The sequence below is a fragment of the Tympanuchus pallidicinctus genome, unplaced genomic scaffold, assembly GCF_026119805.1.
Source record: "Tympanuchus pallidicinctus isolate F22 unplaced genomic scaffold, pur_lepc_1.0 scaffold19, whole genome shotgun sequence".
NCBI lineage: Eukaryota > Metazoa > Chordata > Aves > Galliformes > Phasianidae > Tympanuchus > Tympanuchus pallidicinctus.
In genome coordinates, this window is record NW_026294710.1 from 325,264 (window position 1) to 349,569 (window position 24,306).

A 24,306-nucleotide genomic window follows, 5' to 3' on the forward strand; every position below is an offset into this window, starting at 1 on the left:
CTCAGCAGCTTTGGTTCATCAGCTTTAGGAGGGAGAATATCTGTAGTGTTCCATTGGAGTGTGGATATTTGATTAGAGAGACATCCCGTTTCCACTGAAGTTTTTCCTTTGAGCTTTAAGACAGCACAGACAGCTTAAGACCCAAGTGTGCTAGGTGACAAAACACTGGTGGAAGCTTTCTGGATGTATTCAAAGGTTGTGAGCAGAGAGCTTAGAAACTCAAACGGCAATGAATTCCCAGCAACAGGGGTAGGAAGGACTCACCCAAGCAGCAGCCAGCAGGGATCAAGGATAATCCATAATACTTTCAATCAGGGAACTGTTATTTACATTAGAGATTCTGGGAGCAGTGTGGCATAGCACCCATTGCCAGCTGGCTTTGAGCAGTGCAGTCTGGCGGGCACGGTGTGGCTGTGGGAGCTGCCATTGGCTTGCTGGGAAGTGGAAGCAGTGCTTGCCCAGCTGAGGCCGTGTCACACAGCTTCCATGTAATCCCTCCTTTGAATAGAGATAATAGCTCTTTGCAGTGGAGTGGGACAGAGTGAAAAGCCAGTCAGGCTGCTCAGACTTCCTCCAGCACCAAAATGTGATGCTGAGAACTGTGGAGGATGATATACCAGCCTCGTGCCTGGTGAGGTCATCCTTTGTAAATCCCCCTCTATGGCTGAGTAACCATCACTCCCTGGAGGCAATTTGGAAGGAGATGGGTAGATCCCATGCTCATGAGTGTTGTTTATCTCTTCTGTTCTGTTGTCCAGTCTAAATGCCTTCTGAAAGCTGTGATTAAAAGCATCAGCTGCTCCCCATGTTATTACATTTCTGCACTTTGTGAGCTCCCATGCCCTCAATTCAGTATAGGCAGGAGCTCTGTGGATAAAAATGTCCCAGGGTTTAAATTTCCAGTGTTTTACTTTCACTCTGAATTAGTCATGGATGGTTTTCCCCCACCTGAAAAGGGATTGGCCGTGGTTTGGTGGTGTGGGCAGCAGTTTCCTGATGGGAGAGGGATCCTCCTTGGTATTTGTGTGATTTGAGAAAAAGCTATTAAGGTGCTTGGGGTTCTGTGTTTCTTGTTTTGTACACTCAGTACTGCAAAGAGAGGTGCGTGTAATCACACCACAGCTTTCTCTGAAGTACTGTGCTGTACTCATAAATTGTGCAGAACACTGTGCACGCCCAAACACAGGAAGGCATGCTGGGGCAGCTGTGAATTTGGGGTTTTGTCTGTCTGTCTTGCTGCTGTTGGGTGAAGTCCTGGGCCCAGCAAGAAAATAGCTTTTAATTGTGCAGAAGCATCAAGGGGCATCTCATTTTGCATTAGGAGAAATGAAGTCAGTGCTGTTACTTCATGAGTCCCCAAGAGACCTTGATAGCAGAGTGATGAATGTTCCTGCAGCTCCAGGCTCCAGCTATTCCTCTCGGGCTCTTTGTGCCCTCCTCCAGCCTGCGAGGGCAGGAGCTGAGCTGGCAGTGTGCAGAAGCTCTGCAGGAACGCTCCTAATTCTCTCTGTGTTGCTGCTTCCTCTCTCGGACCAGGAAATGGATGCAAAGGGAAGTCACACACAGGGTCTGGGAGAAAATCCAGGCTGATGAAGACTGTGCAGACAATGAAGGGCTATGGGAACTACCAGAACTGCACTATAGTGAGGCCACACATCCCACACTCCAGCTATGGCACATACGTGACACTGGCTCCCAAAGTGCTGGTGTTCCCCGTCTTTGTGCAGGTAAGCGTGGCTGCAGGCAACGTGATGCGGATCTGATGCACGGCACAGAGCTTTCTGCCATCTCTTGGGTCTGTGCTGGCTTTCCCAGTGAGTGAGGTCAGCCTGAGTTCTCTCCTCTGGGGCTGGCTGGATTCAGTTCCAGGTGCTTTCTTTAGGGGAGTTGTGTTCTGCCCAAGTGATGCTTTGTTGGATTTTCCCTTTTCAGCTTTCCAGTCTGGCTCTTGGGTGCTTGTTTGAATCAGGGGAAGATATCCCAGTTTCCAGGCTTTGGCAAGCAGGTTTTTATAATTGCAGATCAGTATGAGTTCTCCATGCTGTTAATTAGTGTGTGGACAAAGGTTTTATATTCCACTTAGTGGCCTGCACTAGAATTTTTGACAAGGATGCAGGAGGAGTGTCTTGACACAAGATATTTTCACTCCCCAGTTACACAAATGATTTTCTTAATATTACACCTTAATTTGGTGTAATTTTTGTTCTTCATTGGGCCAGCATGTCTGTTCTGACTCTGTAATCTGAGTGCATTACTGATGGATACAGCATCTCTGAAGCTGTGGGAAGCTGTCAGCCCTCCTGTTAGCAGCTCAGACTGTTTCCCGTAGGCTCAAACCTGTGATGTCTGTTACTTTGGCCTATGCCGGGGAGCTGCACATTTGTTGCCCATGGCCATGTGCACCATCTGTTCATCAGCAGGAACACAATTAGCACTCCGGGCTCCGCTCCCCTGTGAAATTTGTGTCTTGGACTGCACCTGGGCTGTTTCTGCTGCTGCAGGAGCTAGTTCTCCTGCTTTGCAGTCTCATGCTGCACAGCCCTTGTGCTATGTACCTGTCTCCTGCCTGCTGGCCCTGCTGCTCAGCAGGATATCAGAGGGCTGGGCAGCAGCTACACAGCCAACATGCTCTCATTATTGTCTGCTGTTAAATGGGGAACTCTGGAGGTGCTGACTGGAGGGCAGGATGTGACATGAGGAAGGACAGAAGCCTTAAATTTGCTTAAACTTGCTGTGAAAGTAATCCACAGAACCACACAGCAAATATTCTGTCCAAAGGACGTGGGAACCTAAGGGGCTGCAGTTGTGGTTGTGCTTCCTGCTGCACAGCACCCATAATGCGTGTGGCGCAGAGCAGTTAATGTACCAAGAAGCAAGCAGCTGATTATTGTCTTTTTATAGATGAGCCTGACATAGATGTTAAATGTAAGGTTTTCTTTTTTGTTGCATAGCTGGACTGCAGACTTGTGTATTTCTGAGTGCAGCGTAGGGTGACTTCTCCCTGGATGAGTTACAGCTTAAAGTGAAGACAAAATGGGTTTGGTGGTTGGAAAGTTTTTCTGGCAAACCGCACTTCCAGTGGAAGGTTTGACTGTTTCTTTTTTTTCTTTCTTTCCATTTCAAATGTAGCCCTTAGATCTCTGTAACCCAGCCCGGACTCTGCTTCTGTCAGAGGAGCTGCTGCTTCACGAGAGCAGAAGCAGGACTATCCAGGTAAGGCTACTTCAGTGCTGCCTGAGCTTTCTAAATTCGCTTTTCTGCAGACTCATATGGTGGATTGAGAAGGGAAATGTGCTTCTTTGCTGAACTTTTATTGGTATGATAGTTGGAAAGAATTTGTAGTTGGAAAGAATTGTGCTGGGATAAACTAAATGTCAGGGCTGTATATTATTTTTTTTTATTATTTATTTTGCTGGAAATCACCTTTTTCTTCATGCTCATGAAGGAGAAAATGCACACGACCAATCCTCTGGCAGATCTAGAAAGAGGGAAATTAGGAATATTTTGTGCCAGTGTAGAGATCTAGCCATAGAATGCATTATGGGGCTTTTTTAGAAGTTTAGCTTCTAAAGGTCCTGTCTGAAATGCTCTCCACTGTGTTATTTCAACTTCTTTTCTGTAGTGCAGGGAGTTGAGCTAGAGGACTTTTAAAGGTCTCACTCAAATGATTCTATGTTAGGAGGGATATTAAAAATTTGGGGAAGCAACTAAGCTTTGCTGACATGCTGAACCCATGTATGTCACAGCTTTTAACAGCCAAACCAGCAGGGTTTGTACTGTTGTCTGCATTTCTGTTGGCTTTGCTTGTATCCAGCAGTGAGGTCTAAACTGTGGGATTTGGGACAGGGAAGGTATCTCAGTGAATGGCACAGTGCATTGGGCAGCCAGAACTGCTCAGCTGGGCATTGCTCAGCAGTGCTGAACAGTGACAGTGCCTTCTGGGGCATTGTCAGTGAATCTACTGCACAGAACACACATGCTTTAATTTAGTTGGACTGAACAGCATGTCATCTTCACAGAGCCACAGAACTTTCATTTGAGTAATTTAGTTTGTGTAATGTTTTCTGGGTGGCTGACAGCAGAATCCCTGTAACATATTGCGTTGCTGGCTAGTAGAAAGCTTCTCGAGACTGTGCTGAAGGACTTTCTTTGCTCTCTTTGGCTTTCAGCATGTAATTCATCCCTTATTTTGTCTTAATTCTTTTTTTCTGCTTGATTACATGAAAAATTGCATCACTCACCAGGAAACTTGTCACTGATTTGTAGATAAAACTGTTCCCCTGCCTGTCCTGCTCCTCTTTGCTCATCAGGGTCTTCAGGGTGCGTGCGTGAATGAAAACAAATAAAACACATGGCTGTGTAGCACAGTGGTGCTAAGGTGGTTGGAAATATGGTGGCCAGCCTGTGTTCAGGATACTTCTATGTGGGTTTGTGTTCCTTACTTTCAGGTCTGCCTCAGAGGTCTGTAAAAGCAGCCAAATGTAAACTATGTCTGAGTAACTAATGCCATTTTTAGCCTGGTGAAGCATGTTTGTATGTACAAGGATGTTTGAAGGTAGATGAAGCAGAGCCTCAGGAGGATCATGTTTGCAGGAGGTGTGCTGCTCTGTTGCCCAGTGGCCACATTAGCTATTTTGGAAACCCAGCTGCGGAGAGGGTTAGGAGGATGCCTCAGGGAAAGGGTTCTCTGTTTGCTAATGATGCCCTGAGGAGGGTGAGTGTGCAGCTGGGAAGAGGATTTCCCAGTTGGAGCTGCTGCCAGGGAAGGGCAGGATGCTCTACAGTGGCCAGGAGCACTAGACAGCCTCTGAGAATGATGGTGCCTTGAGGCTGTTATAACTCTGCATGCCAAGGGACAAGGAAAGAGGCTGTGACTAAGCACAGTGAAATGAACAGAAGTAGTGAATGGAAAGCATGTGGCAGACTGCTTTGGGAGGCAGGAGCCTTTCCCTCAGTGTGAACCCAGGTGTGGTGCTGAGCCCAGTATTGCCAGGAGCCAACAGCTGTAGGAAGCGACACCAGGACAATCAGCTGTGTTTCTGGGGGAATGGCTGCCTCCTGTCTGTCGTGTGTCACAGCTTCACTGTAGGGCTTTGCAAAGCTTGGAGGAACTGATGTGCTCGTGTGGAGCAAGAATGTCTGCTTTAGTCCTGACAGGGCTTTGGATGAACTTTTGAGGCCAACAAGACCCCAGGTGGCCTGGCCACAGAGGAATTTCCCTGATGCAGAAGGACTCTTACTTCTCTTTTCACTGGACTTCAGCTTACTCCCAACTCCTCCCTTCTCTGCTGTCTCATTTCTCATGAGTCCTTTCTTCCTTGCTCCACATGACTTTCCATTTTTCACTGTGCTTCCCTTGCAGCCCCTCAAGTTGGAGTTCTACACTTTACAGGACTTCTTTTTGTATTTCATTCTGCTTTGCCCAAGAGGCTGAAAAGAAGAAAGCCTGGGTGCAGGGGCTAGAAATTGAGATGCTGTGTCATGTTTATTTTTTTTAAACCAAAATCTTTTCCTTTTGGTAGTTTCCATGTCTGGCAGTGCATCCTTGTCACTGAGCAAACCCTCTCCCATCTCCTGAAGGACACAACCTATCTCTCTGGAGGTTTGCCAGGATCTGTCCTTTCTCTGACCTTACCACTGGGGCAATCCTTATTCAGGCCTTAATCACATCCTGTCTAGACTTTGTTGCAATTCCCATTTTTATGGTGTTCTGAAATCCCTCCAACCTGCAGAGTGCCAGAGGAGCCAGCACAATGCAGACAACGATGTGCAAGGTGTTGGATGCAGGCTTTGTCCTTATTGATGTTTTTGTATTGCACCTGGAGGCAATTTTTCAATGCCCTGAGGAACCTTTATAAAGTACATCGCACTCAACCCCTTCTCAGCTCTTTGCTTTGCCATCCTGGCAGGTCTGTAGGTCAGGATAGCCCTCCCTTGAGCCCTGGGGAACAGGGACCGGCCTGTCTAGGGTCTTCTGTCCCAAGTGCTGAATACAAATGCTTGTCACTCTGAGCCCTGGCTGGATCTGACAGCTCCCAGTTTCGGTGGGTAGGTTTGGCCTACACAGTGGGTCAACGAAAACCCTACTCTCTGGCACAGATGTTTCATGATCTGTTTTTAGACAGTTTCATTTGGGTGAGAAACCAGAAACTTGCACTTACCTCCTACCTCACCACGTTAGTTCCTCTCGCTCTGTCCTTTCATTTCTACTGCCTCTTTATATTCTCAGGTGATAACATTTCCTCATCTGCAGAGCCACTGCTTATGCTGATGCTTGAGTGTGGTGCGTGACCCTTTGGGTCCTTTGATTCTAGTTAACCAAGGTGAGGTTCCAGGTTGACAGTTGGAGCCTGCACCACCATGGATCTGCTTTTGGTGAGTGTGGTCACGTGTCTTGATCGAATTCTAGTTGAGCATGTGAACTCCTTGCTGAGTATATTGCCGATAATCTTGACAGCAAAAATGCACGAGGTGGTAGAAGAGTCTAAGCACACTGTGGGTTAATAGAGTGTTGAGATGTCTTAGAAGGAAACATGCTTTAGAGTGGACACATTTGGAAGTCTAAATCCAGGAGCAATAGAGCGTGCTTAGAGAGTTAGGGCTACAGTGTGTAAAGCAGTGGCTCAGAGGCTTTGCCATATCTCTCTGCGGGTGGTAAAGATTCCCTGACCTGCAGAGCTTGTGCCCATTTCCAAATCACCAGGCCTGGCAGCACGCACCTATTCCCTCTGCAAAGCTTAGGCCACTTCCCCAGTTAGATGGTGGCTCTGATAAATGCCAACATACTAAGCTTGTGGGAGCTTGATTATTTTTGTTCCTGGGCTCCTAATCCCATGGTCTCTGCAAAAACCAAGTGAATAACTGCCATTGTGAAGCTGCAGCCCAGAAGGTTGTGACTTTGGAGCGTGTGATCACAGGAGCAGCAAATACAACTGTTCACACTCTGCATGTGGGGAGCTATGTTAGTTGTGGTCTGGTAGCCCAGCAGAGATATCTGCTTCCTAGAGGATGGGCACATAAGAGCATTATGAAAATATGTGTAGATCTGGAAAATCTGAAGGAAAATTAAAGGCAGTTTAATCCATTTAACTTCACCCAGCAAATTGGGCACATTAGGTCCATACTATTCTAACTGGGCTTTGTCTTTGAGATTGCACCCATTTCTGTAGGAGGTCCCATGCTGATAAGCATATACAAAGTGTGTGTGGACCAGAAGATGTGTGTTCAAGGTATCTGGGCTTGCTCTGGCCAATTGCAGACAGCATTCTCTGTCCAGCGATGCAGGGAATCATCGTCCTGTTTTCCTTTGGTATCTGACAACTTTGTTGCAGAAGATCTCCCTTTGTTTTGCTGGGCACCTGTTTTGCTGCGGAACCACAGCAAGAGAAAAGGAAAATGTCTTGGAATGCAGCCTGGCTCAGCAGGCAGGGTCTGCATGCCCCAGCCTGCGGTGTCTCTGCTGATGCACTGCTGCAGTGTCAAGTGCCAGCTCCTCCCTGCTGTAACCCCAATGGCAATGGCTTGCTGTGTGTACAGGATGGGGGTATCTATTCTTACGCTTGAATGCAGAGATACTTGGGCTGCAAGGCTTAATTTGCAGACACCTTTTCATTATGTTTTTGTTACCATGCTTTCTTGATGAGGTGTGGTGATGACCTTCTTTCTGCAGGGCTCTGTGATATTCTGTTCTCATCTTGGGGAAGTATACCAACTCATTGCCTTCCACCTTATCTCCTGGCTTTTGTTTTCTCTTGTTTTCTTTTAGGAGACTCTTTAAATGTACCTCTTCCTTCAGTAACAGTGATTTAACAACTTTACTGTGTAGGAAGAGTCAGATCTATGAGCCGAAGGGGCTCTGTGGTTTGCCGTGGTGCAGAACTCACACAGATGAACACCAGTGCCGACCTCTACAAACAGATTTTTTGTAAAGTCTGCTCACAGCCACTGAAAAGTCTGTATGACAACAGCTGTGTGGCCTTCAGCTCGAATAATGACGCAGGTGTGCTTATCCTTTTCTTCAGAGGAGCCCTTTCATCATCCCATTTGTTTACTGTCTCATTTTGAGGTATGAAACTCAGTTCTGAGAAACAGACGGTGGTACTCTGACTCTTCCAGGAGCAGCACTGGAGGATTCTGTGTTGTTCCTGGATGAATCCAGGCAATGTTTCCTTTCTGTTTGCTCTCTTACTCTTTGAGGCCTATGATTTCACATGGCAGATACCAGATATCTGTCGTAGGGGCTGTTGGAGGCATGTCAGACATGTGATGCCCACCCCAGGCTGAGCTCCAGATGCTCCCTGCAGCCCTCCCCTCTCACACCAGCTGACAGCTGCTACTAGGGGCTCACCCAGGCTTAGTTTCAGGAGGTCCCACTCCCAGCTCTGTGAGAGGGATCTGCTGAGTCCTGGCCCTTGCTTTGTCCCCCTGTGACTCACAGAAGCTCTATAACCCCCTTTAGATCCCCTGCTGTGCAGAGTTGCTCAAAAATCAGATGTCTTCCAGGAAGCAGCGTCTAATGGAGATGCTCTTACCTAACCCATACCAGCTGTGCTTTTATCTTTTCTGCATCCTGAATTCAATCAGTCCCATCTTCTTGTTAAAGCACAATGTTACCTGCAAATGCTTCTTTATGTGATTGTGTCCATGATTCCCCATTTAAGTCTGTTTGGTTTCAAAGCAGTTTTTTTTCTCCCTTGCTAATCCTTCTGTCCCTTATTCTTCCCTTTAAAGTTCCATGTGCATTAGGTCTACATTTTTCTTTCCTCCACTTCCACTTTTATCACTTGCTGGTCATGCTTCTGTTTCCGTCATTTCACTGCTCTTGTCAAAAAACCCTGAACATCTCTTTGACACTGAGAGATCTGGAATGGCACTGGATGTGTCCCAGAACGGGAATCTTGTGAAGCAAGAAACGCATGAGAGAAAGTTTAAGGTGCACTTTGTGCTTGTTTTAGTTGTAATAATGCCAGAGGTAATGAAGAGGGGGAACAACAGTGTTGAGAGCAAGGGAAGGGATTTTCCAAATGATACAGAGAGAAACAGATGCTCCCTGCTTTAATTGCCCATTAAAGTTGTGGTGGGAGCTTTTGCTTATTAAAAATCCCACAAAAATGAGTTTGCAGAGCAAGAACTCTTGTGGCAAGGACTTGATTTTGGTTGAAAAGTTAAATGTACTGCCTTGACGCAAGTCTCAGCATCATGTGATAAACTGCTGCCCAGTTTGTCCCCTCTGACACGTGCCTGTCAGCCGGCGGGCAGAGACATGCTGTGCTGGCTGTGTGTCCCCATAAACAGTGACTCAGCCCCTGTCCTGAGCAAAGTCACCTTTCAAGGAGTGACTTGGTGGCAGCGCTGCCAGCCTGTGGGATGCTGGGTGTTTTTCTGCTTTTGCAAGTAAGTTGCTAAAAGGTCAGCAAACATCCTTGTTGCTGCTCGCTGCTGCAAAGCATCTTTCCCTTTGTGCTGGGTTATGTCGGGGGGCATCCCCAGGAGTGGTTAATAGCAGCTGTGTGCTCCTGTGCTGTGTCTTGTGACCAGAACAGAGCATGTGTTGATGTTTTGCAGAGCATTCAGCATCCAGTGTGCCCACTGGCATCTTGCAGCCGCTTTCTGGCATCAGCTTGAGCCTTGCTGCATGCCCCAAGCTTGTGCTGCAGAGCAGGATAGGCTCAGCCCTTGACTCGTTTCACTCATCTCATGGGGCTGCTGGGTCAAGGATCTGCAGTGCAGCTGGTTCCTTACTTTAAGAATCACCATCACCTCTACTGATCAAATGAGGGACCTCAAGAGCCAGAGCAAAATCTGCCTGTTGAGTTGTGAGCGCATTCCACTGGAGAAGCTCCCAGTTTCCAGCACTTGAGTCACTGCTCAAGCATAGAGCTGGGCAGATATGCAGTGCAGTATTTGCTTTATACCTCTCAAAGTGGTTTAAAGGTATCAAGTATGTTCCCTGCAAACGTTCCCATGGGTTCTGCTTTTGTAAAAACTAAGTGGGTTTTTTTTTTTTCCTCTTCAAAGGTAGTAAATCTGGACATACAAAGAGTGAAAACAGTGAGGAGCCCCTTCCTGAGCATGTTGAGGGGAATCGCATTTGCTTTTAGGCTGCAATTTCTGTAATGTGCTGAGATCAGTTGGCAACTCATTCCGTCCTTCTGCTCCCCTGATTTGTAACTTATGTAAATGGGAAGTGACACGAGAGAGCAGAGGGGGTGTGTTTGTGCGACGTTGCACTGTCGGGCAGGTTTACCCCTCCTGTCACGGGACTGCACAAGCCTTGGGAGGTGGCTACCAAGCAGTGGACCCTGTGTGGGGCTTGCTGGGGATACCCTGTGGCATGCAGCACCCTTAGGGCAGGGGCCTGGGTTGCTGCTGGCTAGTGCATCTCCCTGGCATGCAGGGCTTTTCCCAAGGCACTGAGTGCCAGGAGATGGATTCCTCATAACGTCTCCTTTGCTGCTCTTCTGCTATCCAGGTGACTCTCTTCGTCTACTCTGACCTGCTGCTCTTCACCAAGGAGGACGAGCCTGGATGTTGCAATGTACTGAGGAATCCTCTCTACCTGCAGAGTGTCAAGCTCCAGGAGGGTGAGTGTTTGCTGCAGTGGTTGGAGGTGTTTGGGGCTTTTTCTGGGCTCATGGTTAAGGATCTCTAAACAGCAGGGTAGCACACCACTATCCCATTGCTTCCAGTTTGTAGCATTGCTGGCTAACGCATGCTGCCAGCCTCCCTGTGCTAGATTGTAAGTCCAGCACCACCCTTCCCAGCCCAACATTAACCCAGTTCCCAGCAGCTCTGTCCCCTGGTGTGCCCTGGTAGCACATTGCAGGCCTATCTCAGGGATTCTGGGCTGTGCTCCCCAGAGTTCTGCTCGGCTGAGCTGCTCCTCTTGCTGCTGTCACCCAGCCTGCAGTGGGGGCTGCAAAGGGAAGTGAAGTTTTGAGGTTCACCCCTACAGTGCCTTGAGAGAACTCAGAGGAGCTGAGCCCTACTGACCTTTACTTCACTGCTTCTTCCTTCAGCTGCCCACAGCTTCCCTCACTAGCATCCCTCCCCCATGAGCACATGTTGGTGAAGAAAGAACAAACCCTGGCCTTTGGTGGGAGGCTGTGGGCTGCATGTTGCTTGCTTTGCCTTGGTTGAGTTTTCACATCCAGCTGTGAGGGTTCTTAGGGCAGGGGGGTGGCTTGAATTAAGTTATTTTGAGTTCTGAGGCTGTACAAAAGATGACCTCAGCTACCTAGGGTCAAAAGAGGAACGAACAAATTGCCCTGCCACATCCTATTTCCTATAGTGGAGCCACTTCTTGGCCCTGTTCCAATCCCATCATGTTCCTTCTTTGGTGCCGTGGCTGTTTGGCCATGAGCTTGTTCTGTGTACAGCTGCCTGATCTATCAGCACAGGGCGGCGGCTCTGCTGCCTCCTCAAGCCCAGGCAGCATCGTTAGGGACTGTGCAAGAAAAGCCATGATTGGATGAGAGGAAGAGATTTTCTGTAACCGGAGTGGTCAAATCCTGGGTTGCCCAAAGAGCTTTGGAGATGTTTGGGATTCCAATGGACGTGGTACTGAGCACTGCAACCTGGGTTCTTTGGGCAGGGGCATGAATAGAGATGTCCGGAGGCTCCTTCCAGCCCAACCTCGCTCTGTGACTGACATCTCTCTGCAGTCCTGTGGCTCTGATCAAGAGGGATTAATCCAGAGCTTGTCTGCTTTTCCATAAGGAATAGTTTTCAGGATCTTTTTGTCACTTCCCATGATTTTCCCCGGTAGAGCAAATAGTTCTGGCAAGGAGCTGTGACTGTCTGTGTGCCTCACAACATAGAAACCTCTGTACTGGGGATCTGCAATGGCACAGTGGGCTGCCCATCTCTTATTACCCATTTACAACAACTTTTCTGTTCCCAGATTCATTTCCTAACATATTTGGTGGGGGCAGCGAGGAGAAAAAGGAACATGGAGAGTTCAAGCTGTTTAGAAAAGCCCTTGAGCTTCATTGAGATTTGTTGAGTTTGTTCTCAGCACTGCTTATTAACAAGGAAAGAACAAAAGAAATTGTTCCTTGCTGAAGTGCTTGTTGGTCAGCATCTGCTCCAGTGCACGTGTGGTTCCTGGCTGCTCTCAAAGCTGCTGCACTGCTTTTGTTCTCATGGAAGAAAATGTCTTCCCCAGCGTTCACCCTGTGGTGCAGCAGCTCTGTACGCTGAGTGTGTTTGCAGGTCAGCATGAGTGTGCCTCCTGGCCTCCAGCTGATCGTTGGGTTCTGTGAGCAGTTTTCTGCTGCTTATTTCCTTGTTACCTTAATAACTTAACTGGAATCACATCTGGAGGAGCTCAAAGAGCCTCTCGAAGGGGATGTTTGCCTGTGCCGCACCAGAACCCCTGTACACCAGGAATCCAGCACGGTCAGTTTTGAGGCAGGTTCGGGTAGGGCTGCTTCAAGGCGGGTGGAACAAGCAAAGAGATGTCTGTCCCTTTTGGCAGGAGTTTTCTGTTGGTCTCCTCATAACTGAATGGCACATTAATAGGAACAGGCGTATTGCTGAGTATAACAATTGAGACATCTCCGGTACACTGAAGACCATTGTGATGTTTCCTGTTTCTGCCTCTCACTGCACTGTGCGAAAGCAAATCAGTATAATCTGCTTTACAATGCTCTGTCTTCCTGCTTTAGAAGCTGAGCATGGCTGATGAGCACCACACTGGCCAATGTTTCCAGTGCAACAGGGCTGGCTTCCTTGATAGATGCGATGGGAATTTCCATGCTAACACTGCTGCCTTGCTGTGGTCTCAGCCCCTGGGTGGGTGTGCTTGGCTTGAGGACAGGGAGGAGAGATCCCATGTAGCAGCCTGAGTGAGCACCCTGCCTGTGAGCCCCATCCCTAGGCTGGGTGCTACTGATCTGCTGTCTCCTACATCCCGGTGCACTGTGTCCTGCAGCAAACAGCTTTAAGACATCCAAAGGTCCAGACTCTGATTTTTGGGGCTTTGGTCTGCAAAATTTGGGTCTTAGATGCAGTGCTGTCCTCACTGAGCAGGCTGGGGAGCAGGGTGCCCTTGCCGTGGTTATTGTCAGCGTCCTCTAATGTGCAAGGAGATGGTTTAAAAAAAAAAAAAAAAAAAAAAAAAAAAAAAAGGGGCAGGGCCAATTTCCTACTCCCATCTTTTTAACCCAACTCCTGGTGTGCACCACCTAAGCCTTGCAAACAGAGGGTACTTTCCATTGGTTGCACAGAGCAGGTGGGCAGAATGGTGCTGACAGCCACTGTGTGCTGGCAGCTGTGTATCACCCCCTCCTTGTGACAGCATGAGTGTGCAGGGCTTAGCTGGGGAGGGGATGTACTCCTAAAATAAACCATGTGTTCCTCTTGTGCTGAACCAGCCCAGCCGTGGGGCAGGAAAGGATCAGGTTACCCTGAGAAATAATCCAGTCTCTGTCATGATGCATCAACCTGAAACCAAAAGTCGCTCCTTACTGCAGAAAGCCAGAAGGAATGCCCAGAGGCTCAAAGAGTGGGCACTTACCCCAGGCTGTTACACTCCAACATCGCCTTGCCTGCTCTCCCCAAAGAGAAGCTGGAATTGTCCAACACATGGCTATGAGCACTTGCTCGTGGGTTTCATGTTGCCTTTGCAGGGACTCAGGTGGCCCTTTGGTGGTCATGGCCCTGTGTCGATTGCTGTGCTGCAGTCCTTGGCAGTGGGGCACTTCCACCACCATGCAGAGCCTGCTCCCATTGCTTGCACAGCCTAGGATGTTGAAATGAAGCAGAGCTCGTGCTTCAGATAGGTTCTGCAGCCATGTCCAGACTGCAGGGCTGATCTCACGGCAGAGATAACATCATTAAAGAGGTTGTGAAAGCTGCTGCCCGGCAGTGCTGCACGCTAGCGAGGACAAAGCCTTGGCAGGGCACACTGGGGGGCATTGCAGTGGCATAGCTGGCTCTGGGTTGGGATGTCCTGCTTTGGAGCTGAGGGGCCCTGTTCTGTGCTGGCTTTGTGTCCTCCTGTGAGGTGGTGTGCCCTTAGAGCTTTTCTTGGGGCTAGGGGGCTTTGTGTCCTGCTGGTGGGGAGCAAAGGCAGAGGACAGTCCTTGGCACAGCATTCCTGATGGGAAGCAACCAGCACCATCTCCCTTCCCAAAGCCCTGGGAGGCAGCTTGGGGAGCAGCCCTTAGCCCTGTGGAGCAGATTGGGCTCTTCCTTATGCCCTGTATTTGTTGCTTCCCCATGCCCTGGGGTTTGGCTCCATCTGCTTAGAGAAGCACTGGCCCTAGCTCTTGGCAGTGATGGAGAATGAGACAAACAGCACCAGGCAGAGCTATGGCTGCCCTTTATAATGGCTCAAGGGGAAAAGCTGAGAATGAGCAAGGATGTAGGAATGGGAGCTGCTCTCGTGAGTCCTCCTGGGAGCAAAGCTTTTATAAGAGTGTAGCGAAATCTGACTCTGGTGCCCAGGTACCTGCAAAAGAATTGGGCTGCATGTGCTGTGGGAGATGAGGCAGGAGAGCCCAGGTAAGGCCTTCGAGCAAGTCCAACCTCTTTCCAAAAGGACTCATGGGAGGATCTGTGGTCGTGCAGTAAGCCTGTGCAAGAAAACCATGCAAGTGCAGCCCGTGTGGCGCATGGTCCTGCAGATGCAGCATACATCACTCCCAGAGCACAGCCTGGTACTGGGGGATGACAACAATAAATATTCATTGAAAGTTGTCTCTTAGCCAATTCCTCTGCAGTGTCTCTGCTCGCAGAAATGCAGTTGTAGCTTAATTTTGATCCTGATTTCTCTTCTTTGTAGGTTCGGAAGATCGGAAATTCTGCATCCTGTACCTTGCAGAGGTGAGTGTTGCTGTTCCAAATTAACTTTCCAGTAGGAGCTGGACACGTACTAACAACTTGCTTCTTTTTGCTGGAGCTGGTTGATTTTAACTTCCTTTTTTATTAGTTTGTCAGAGTTCTGGAAAGGAAACGTGATGGCCATAGCCAGAATATATTAATAAGAGGCTGCTAAGAGGAATCTGAGCTGGGAGGGGATTGGTAGCCCCAAGACAGGCTTGCTTTTCCCTTCCCCTGTGTACCTTACTCACTGCTGCTCCCCTCCAATTTCTCCTGGAGTTTTTTCACCCAAGGGTTCTGTGACAGCTGTTCTCACTTTATTTGTTAGACATCTTCCTCTTCTTGTCTTCAAGCACCTAGCTTTGAAACCCTCAAATAAAATAAGGAAGCCCAGTGTAAGAGACGCACAATTGTAGCTCTAAAACGTGCATGGCTGAATGCTTTAAACAGATTTGAGATCATTCAGACGTTGACACAGTTACTTTTGTGTTGGGAAGAAGCCAAGGAGACTGCAGAATTGGTTCACAGTGGCTGGTCCTCCCTAATCACTGGGTGCTGAGGTTAATATATATATATATATATATATATATATATATGTATATATATTTATTTATTTATATATTTATTTATTTATTTATTTATTTTTATTTTTCCTTTCAACTGACTTCAGTTTGTTCCTGGCTTCAAGGCCTTGCGTTTTCAGGGTGGAAATCTGGGTCTGGGAAAGATCCCCAGGGCACTGAGGAGAAAAGGCACACATTGCTCAGCAGCCACGCAACATAATAAGCTATTGTGAAAGTTGGATAAAAACGCCCGGGGTGGAAGTTGTTCACCTTGGGCGGGTGGGAGTGGGGCCAGAGCTCAGCTGGCTGCGTAACCGTGTGCCGACAGCTCTGCTGGAGGTCCACCCTTGCTCCTTCCTTGTCTTTATTTCTTCTCAGGGTGGTTGGGCAGGAGCTGCCTGCTCAGCACAGTGTCTGCCTGCTGATCCCATTCCTGCATCTTCTCGTGTGCCTGGAAAAATGCATTTGGAGCCTGACATTTAATTTAGGGTTTTTTGGGGCCCTGAGTTAAAGTAACCAAATGAGCAATGGCTGCATTTCATGGGACTGTGGGAGGAGAAGGCTCCTCTTTGGCGAGATGTAGTGAGGGGTGTAGCTTTTTCCTGATGGGCTGCAGTGGCCCTGGCTCTTGTGGTTCTGCTGATTGAAATATGAAATGTGAAACTTTCTTCTTTCCTGCAGGCCCCGTTTATGGTCTCTGTAAAACCATTCTTGTACCTTCTGTCTGCCCAGGGCACTTCAGGGCAGGCAGCCTAGAGCCACACCTGGCAGTGTGTGCTCAAACCCAGTGCTGTGCTAGTTAATTTCAAGGCTTGTCGGAGGCTCTGGCAACGGGCACATTTGGTTAAAGAGGGGAAGCTGAGATGCAGAAGGACTGGGACATGCCAATGAGTCAGCAGGTGTGCAGGCAGGACAGTGCCATGCTGATGCCCCCACAAGCACTGCTGGGAAATTGTGACCTACAGACCACAACCCTGGGGGCTGGACAGGGCAGATGCTGGGCTGCATGGATGTGAGCTTGGGTTAATGAAGGAACCTATGGGTGGGAAGGAGGGGACAGTCCCTTCCAAAGGCAGTCCTGTGCATGTAGGTATGGCATAGCTTGGATACCTTGCTGGGCTGGAGAGCATTGCTTTGTGCTGCTAAGGTTATGTCTGCAGTCGGGGGCTTCGTGGCCTGATCTGCTGCTAAACAAAAGCTGGGGCTGGGACCCAGCACTGCACCCCTGTGTTGAACTGGCACATGGGGCTGTGATGTCCCCTGAGTCACAACCGTGATCCTGTGAGTCACCTCACACAAAGCCCACATTCTTTGTCTGTGGGAATGAGAGGGTTTCTACCTGCAAGGATTTTGTGCCACAGAGAGCAGCTGGCTGTACCTGAGGGCTGTGGGAGGGTATCCCCAGCACAGCGATGGCCTTGGCGCCCTCATGGTCTCACAGATGGAGTGCAGCAGTGCTCTGTGTCTGGGTCCTGATGTAATTGTCCAACTGCCCACCCCTGACAACTTGTAGCAGCTAGAGAGCTTAGAGGAAGGGTGCAGAAGGGAAGGATGTTCGTGTGGATGCCCTCTTATGCCCCATGTCACCCTGATGGACATTTCTTCTTTTGACGTTCTCCTGTCCTGAAGTTTGCAGCCAGTGGTCAGCAGCATATTGTCCTGGGATGGAGCTGATGGGCTGGGCTTGGTGCTGGTCATTGCCTGAGCCCCTCTGTCCCTTGTACCAATGCTTCTTACCTGCAAATCATCTGCAATGGGCTTTAATGCACTTAGTGCTGCTGTGAGCTGTAAGGGAGTCTATTGGGCTTGGCGTTTGCTGTAGGAATAGTGCTTTGCCAGGTCTTGAGCTCTAGCTCCTTTCTCATTTAGGGGGTTAGAGTGCTATTTTGCACCATAAGGTGACATTTTTGCATTTGGATCCAATGCAATCCAAAATGGAAGCAGGTATCAAAATCTCTAGGAGTTGCTTCTTTATTTTAAACAAGAAAGAATATTCCAGCCTTCAGGGAAAATGATATGTCTTGAGATGAGCTGCTGCTAGTCATCCTGTCTAATCACGTGTAAATAAATCACTCACAAACCTCAAATCCTGAGCATGATGGGCACTGACAGCCAGATGGCAAACTGATCTCCATCACCTGGTGCAGCCTACAGCAGGAGCGGTGTTTCTCTTACAGACACTGCAGGTTGTGAGTTTGCAGCGTCTTGAGGTCCTGCAAATAGTGGGGCACCCAGCCTCCTGCATGGGAAACGCTGAGCATGGGATGGGGAGCATCCCCTTGCGCGGTGAGAAGCAGCAGCCCCCAGGGAACCTGTCCTGGGGTGTGAGTGTGCTCCAGGACTGCATTCACGCCCTTCCCTGCTCCGGAAATATCCCACCGATAGGAAACTGCAAAGCAGGGTTTTATTGCATTGTTTGAGATTTTTTGATTCAAGCCCAACATGTTCAGACCAAACTGACTTAAAATCAAAGAGCTCATTGAGTTTTTTACTGTAAAAGCGCTAGCAAAATCGATTGTTTTCTCTGGCAGTTTTCATCTGCAGACACTGGTGTTTCTCTGGGGAAATTGCTCTGACAGAAAATCTTTCCAGCAGATACTCGTTGGCCTGCTGCAGTGAGCACACTTACAGACCTGAGCAAATTAATGTTTGCATCTGGGCTTGATGTTGGTTTGTCCAGGCAAGAGATCCTGTAGGCAAACATTACAGAAATGCCATTGCCTGGCTTTGTTTCCCACCCTGGGTGTGTGAGGGGGCATCCCTGCACTGTGTGGTCCCACAGGCACTGCTCCCATTTGCATCCTCAGGCAGTGAGGCCGTTCCCAGGTGCTGGCAGGGGCACATTTAGCACAGCTCTCTCTTTGAGTTGAACCCCTGCTGTAAGGGGCAATACTGTGTAAGCGTGCACAGCTCTTCACTGAAGATATCCTGGATTGTTCCATGGGAGAATTAATTCCCAAAGTATCCCAGGACAGAGCACTGCGAATTTTAATTCCCTTCAGGTTCCCATTTTTGTGCAGGGAATCTGCACCTGAACAAGCAGTTTGCAGAGGACGTAAGGGCTCAGGGGCATGGCAGGCAGTCTGTATCTATGTACATTTGAAGTTCTGGACGTGTCATCAGAGCAGTCAGCTAGGCGCTTTTTGGGGCACTTTTTGGCAGACATAGGAGGTAGTTAGACAGATGGTTTAGTAATGGGGACAAAGGTGGAGGGGCTGCCAGGTGCTGACATCAAACCTGCACAGCACAACAGAGCAGCTATGGTGGATTTGTTTGGTCAAGGACATAGAGATGCGTTATTAATGATGGAGAGAGAGGTGCAAAGAGAGAACAACTGGAGCAGATGCCCTCAGAGGCTCTTGCCTTGCTGTGATGCAACACTTGGCCTGAAAACCTAAAAAGACAGGAAATGATGGTAATGTGTAACCAATGCTTTAAAAACTCTGGGTTTATACCTCAGCATCATCTCCTGTAAGCATTGCTCTGTTTGAGAGAACCTGGGAAACCTGGCTCTTGCTTCACTGTGTTCAGAATGGTACGTTCAGAATGTTCAAAACTGTGTTGGTATGGTAAAACCAGCAATCATTACATGTGCATGCAGCTGGAAGCTTTGGGGAAGCAGGAGGTGATACAGGGGCAGATCAGTGCTGGAGCAGTGGGGTTAGTCATTAGGGTGGGTGAAAGCTAATGTGGCTTCCATAGACCATGGGGAAAGGTTTGTACTCAAAGGTCTGCGAGGGTCAGAAGTGAGAAGGGCCTCTTGGGGAAAGGGCAGTTGGTGGCCATGAGCTCCTGCAGTGGAAGAATGGCACCACTAGTGATAAACTTTTGGGATACAGTCAGCTACAGATGAGAAATTCTCTATCACTCTCTTGTGACCCAGAAGTGAGAACTGTAAGACTTGCATTTGGGGCTGAATTTGTTTCCACCCAAAATGGGATGGTTTTGGCAGTGAGTCAAAGTCAAGGGACCTGTTTCCTTTTTCCCATTTCCGGACATTATTGGAGATCTGGTGGCCTGGGTTGGGCTCTGCTGTGTGGAACCCTCTGAGTTCCTCAGCTCCCTGGTGGGGCTGGAGCAGCCTGAGTGATGCCTTCATCCCTCCTAGAACACTCCATCAGTGTCAGCTGGCGTTGTGTACTGTCTGCAGGATGGGAGTGAGTGTGGTTATCTGTGGATTGTGTGCTCAGCTGAAGTTGTCTCAATTTCCTCTCATCTGCTACAACTAAAGAGATACTGTTTGTCAGGTTCATGGGCTCTGTTGTTTGCCAGGTGAGCTTGTGGCTGGGGCATGTTATGCTGCAGGAATGTGGAAGATCCTGTGGGATTTCATAGTTCATCTCTCCCAAGAGTCACAAACTCTGCAAACACTGCAGCCAAGGTTAGAAACGTTGGAGTCTGTCATACTTAGGGACTTAAGTTTAAAAAAAAAAAAAAAAAAAAAAAAAAAATCTACACTCCTTATTGCCTGCTCCTGTCAGTTTTATTGCATTAATTTGATGCACGGTGAGAGAAGGCAAAATGTGCTCCCTTCCTGCTCATGGTCCTATTTGGTGCTGGGGGGACTCCCTTCCTCTACCCACTGAGCTGGTCCTAGGCTAAGGAATCCCTTCCTGCTCTTGGACTTCTCCTTTGCTTCCTGGTGTCCTGCAGGTAGTTGCTCACTGCTGGGCTCTGCACCATGTGGGCCTGTGGCACGCATCGCTTCGGGTCACCCAGCTCACATCTGGATGTTCAACCTGCATATCTCTCAGCCACCTCACGCCTACAGCAACAGTTTAACTCTGTCCCAAATGAAAGTTTCCTTTTTCCTCCACCAAAAGGATGGTAGATTCCAGCTGCTGGGTTCCCTGTGCACAGCATTGAGAAGTCTGAAGTTCTTTGCAGCCTGAATTGCAAGATCAGGGAGGTAACACAATAGCAAGACTGGCAACATTCTGAGGAATGCTAAGGAGGTAATCTGCAGATTACTCCAAATGCTGATGCAGTCCTACCCTGCACCTCCAGCATGTACCCCAAATTTCAGTGCAGCTGAAATGCTTGCAGTTGTATTGGAAGGATCTGTCCTTCAAATGACATTCTTTTGGTCCAAGCCAGTGCTCTCCTGATGTGTGCCCTGAGCCAAAGCACACAAAGCCGTGGCTCTGGAGCTGTTGGCTAGGCTGCTCCTCTGCCTGGGACACTGAATATTTTGCTGGTGTGCATTCACCTGGCTTTGACGTGGAGTGATACAAGTACCAGAAGCCCCAGGCTGGTACAACCCATATCCAGGCATTACAGCAGCTCCCAAATCAGATCTCTTTGGAGCAGGCAGTGTTTGTTCCCCTGTTGGAGAAACAATCAAAAATATACTTTGCCTCCCTGGTTGTGTGAATCTTTGCTCTTTGACATCAATCCAAGTTCTGAGATGACCGTGAAATGTACATTTTAGAGCAGAAGTTCTAAAATTTTTCTTCTAGCTCTAATTCTGTGGTCACGTTTACTAGGTGTTGGCAAAAAGGGCATCTGATAAGAAGCAGTTAAAGTAATGGAGAGCTTTTTGACACAGGCACCGCTGGGTGATTGTAGAGAAGGGAGCTGGAGCTTTGTCTCTGGGGGCGATGCTGGGAATGGAGGGACCCTGGGTTGTCTCTGCAGCAGGTGGGTGAGCTTAGTATTACTGTCTCTGAGGCTGACAGTTCTGAGCCTTCTTGCTTGAGAGAGAACGGCCTTTGCAGTATGGGAATCAGTAGACCTGTTCTCTGTTTGCTGAAGCAGTGTTTGCCCAGGGAGCTCTGTGGCTTGTGTCAGGGCTGGGGATTCCCGTGAAGGCTGTTTTCTTATGAACACCTTCAGCCAGGTGTCACAGGTGTGTGCAGCTGACGTGGCAGCTCCACTGCTCCCTGCCCTTTTGTGGCTGAGGACAGTGAGAAAACCATTTTGTAACAGCCAACCTTTGATGTGGCAAGGAAGGATGGGATGCAACCACCCTTTATCTCCAGTTATAGAGTCTCCCTGACCTGAAAATGAGCCACACAGCCACACTTCTCTGCAGGAATTACTCTGCTCCATGAATGGCAGCTCTGTGTGCATTTATTCAAGCACCCATGAGACCCCTTCACCTTTTGGCCATCTCAGCTTTCCACAGGACCCATGCTGTTAGTGCCAGCATGTGTGTTTTGGGCACCACTAGTGTGCCAGCAGTCCAAAAAACACAGGAAGAGATGTGGTCCCCACGGCCCCCCCCAGCAAGGGAGCAAACTGAACTTTCTCATCAGACCAAGCTCTGCAGGGCATGAAGGCAGTGTTGTGCACAGGATATTCCCAGGGCTTGCTGTTTTACCAGTAGAAGGTTTTCTCTGCGATTTGAAAGCTATTGTAGTCTGAAGTCCATTTCCGAGGTACTTCCCCTTTGGGATCTCTGCTGGGTTTGGCCATGGACCAAGCTCTGAATGATGGAGCCAGGGGCCAGTCTGCGAACCTTGCACCACCTTGCTAAAAATTCCACAGGGAGCAGAGCTGGGGAAGGGAGCAGAGCTCATCTGTGCAGGGAAGCTCTGCAGGGTTGAACTCGGTGATCCTTGTGGCTCCCTTCCAACTCTGGGATATTCCCTACATCTATGATTCTATGAAATGTTCATCCAGGGACCTGGCCGTGCCAGCAGTCCTAGATGAGACCAGTCCCTGTGCCAGGCTGGTTGCTGAGCTCAAGGATGGAAGGTGTCAGGCTGGGGCTGGCTCCTTCTTTTTGTATCTTTGCTTTGTAGCCATGAATAGAACCACACTTGCACACCTGGTGCTGCAATTGGTCCTGCACCAAGGGATGTACTTGCAGCAGGGCGTTTGGTGTGTAGGGTCTGGGAGCTGCTCTCCAGGAGGTCCTGAGCTGATTAATGGGCCACAGAGCCTATGTCCCCCCTTTGGCTGGTATCTGCCAGGCACCCAGGAGCTCTGCCTGCTGCCTGCATGCCTGCTGTTTCCCTGTGTGCTCGGCCTGGGGAGTGCCCTGTGGCAGAGAGCTTTTCACACCTTGGCGAGCAGGGATTATCCTTTGGGCTCCACTGGCTGAAACAGGGCACAATTAGGGCTTGTGTTGGATACTCTGAGTCCTTTTCTCTTGATGTTTTCCTCATGCTCTTCTGCAGGGTCCAGTACTGGTGCAGGGTCCACTAACCTCACTGAGCAGCACCTGCAATAACATGTTTTTCAAAATGCTGGGACGAATGCAGGCAGAAAGTCACTGGCAGCCACTTCAGTTGCTCACTTTATCTGGTCACAAACACCCCATTCATGCCATCTGCATCCTCCTTTCCCAGCATCGTGAGATTAAACCCTATTTTCTCTTTGTAAATATTGGCAGGCAAAGCAGCAGTCTCCCCAAATGAAAACAGTAGCAGGGAGGTCGGTTCCCAGCACTTTCAAGAGCAGCTGCTCCTGCTGCAGCCCTGTGATTGCCTGGGCTGGGCAGAGTGGTCCCTACAGCCCTCCTTGGGCTGCACTCAGAAGCCACGTTTTCTCCTAGCTGTTCTGCTGCTGTGCTGCTGAGCAGGGTGGGGGCAAAGAGGCACTTTGCTATCATCTGCCAGTGGTGGCTGAGCATCACTTTCTGCCAATTTCAATCAGAGAAATGGGGATGGTAATCAGATCAACAAGGGGCTGCACGGCAGGGTAAGGTGAGCCACGCATCCATCATGAGCAAGGGGAGCTGAGATGCCCTTGGAATCACTTTAAGCCTTGTGCCCAGGGAATTGCAGGAGCTTAGCGGGGGCTGGAAAACATGTTAGTTAAAGCGTCGTTGTGCCTCTGGGCTCTGCAGCTGGTTTTTAAGCTCTCCTGAGTCCTTCTCATCATTTGCTTCTGCCCAGGTGTGGGGTGGATAAGTGCTAGCCTGGATTTCCTGTGTGTAGATGGGCACCTGTCCTTTCCCCTGAAAGCAGGAAAGATTAAATGCTTTTCTGGGATCAGGTGGGTGTCGCAGTGCTAAAGCCTGGCGGTGGGATGGGGTGAAATCCAGACATCAGCTGTTCATATGAGTACTACTGTTCCAACAGAGCATCGGAGCAATTGGTATTTGAGGGCACAGAGTCGTGCAACCTTGTGTCCTCTATTTGGTTTTGTGTATGCACTTATGTATGTAGCCTGTGCATGCACTTTCCATATTTAAGCCCATTTCTGCTCTAGGAATAGATGTCGTGAAGCGCAGGTGTAAGAAGAGTCAAAACTTCTTCCTTTAGAAGTCTTGGAGGGGGAAGAGATCTGAGCTAGAGATCTGTTTCTCTAGAGCTGACGCGGGAGGTTGGTTTGTTTACCTCTATGGCAGGAATTGTGGATTACACATGAATGAGTTTGCATCCAATGCAAACAGTTTTAAATGGTGTGACTAAACAGCATTTCCCCTTTCAGCTGTGTGTCTTTGGAGTCGCACAGTGCAAGTTCCTTAGTTCTGTCTGACCTTTCTGGGAAAAGCAGGCAAGTCAGAGAGCTGCCCCTCTGCAAGGAAATCCTAGGGGGAAAGGAAGGACTTTTATTCATCCCATTTTAGTACAGGACATTTTTCTTTCTTTGCACTTCTGTCCCAAAGTTCCACTTTTTTTTTCACACCTGGCTACAGATGGAGGTAACCTGTTGGGAATTCCTGGCCCTTTTTAAAGTGAGTACTGCAAAATCCCTATAGGCATCAATTGCTGCTAACACTTCATTTTTTGCAAGAGAGATGAGCAGTGGAAGAGCATTTGTGGGGGAATTTGAGCAGACAGTTTTGTAAATGATTGGGATTTGGCCCAAAGAAGGCATGGGGAAGAAGAACAGGTCCCTGTTACCATAGGGCTGTGTAAGGCTGGGGCACAAGGGGTAGCAGCAGGCCCAGGAGCTCACACTGGGCTCACAGGGATGCGCTCCCAGGCTCCCCTCCTTTCTCTCCATTCATTTCCTCCTTGCC

General features: G+C 48.9%; 1 protein-coding gene across 5 annotated transcripts in view; it reads left to right on the forward strand.

Moving 5' to 3' along the window:
- RGS3 (regulator of G protein signaling 3) overlaps positions 1-24,306 on the forward strand; it is a 67,123-nt gene that overhangs the window by 21,894 nt on the left and 20,923 nt on the right. For 4 of the 5 annotated variants that reach the window (XM_052680740.1, XM_052680741.1, XM_052680742.1 and 1 more), the window contains 4 exons: positions 1,537-1,727; positions 3,130-3,213; positions 10,472-10,583; positions 14,789-14,829. In XM_052680740.1, the coding sequence (XP_052536700.1) occupies positions 1,537-1,727; positions 3,130-3,213; positions 10,472-10,583; positions 14,789-14,829 (428 nt within the window). Of the gene's footprint in view, positions 1-1,536; positions 1,728-2,575; positions 2,926-3,129; positions 3,214-10,471; positions 10,584-14,788; positions 14,830-24,306 lie in introns of those variants that run through there. The other variant, XM_052680744.1, reaches the window with a different exon arrangement.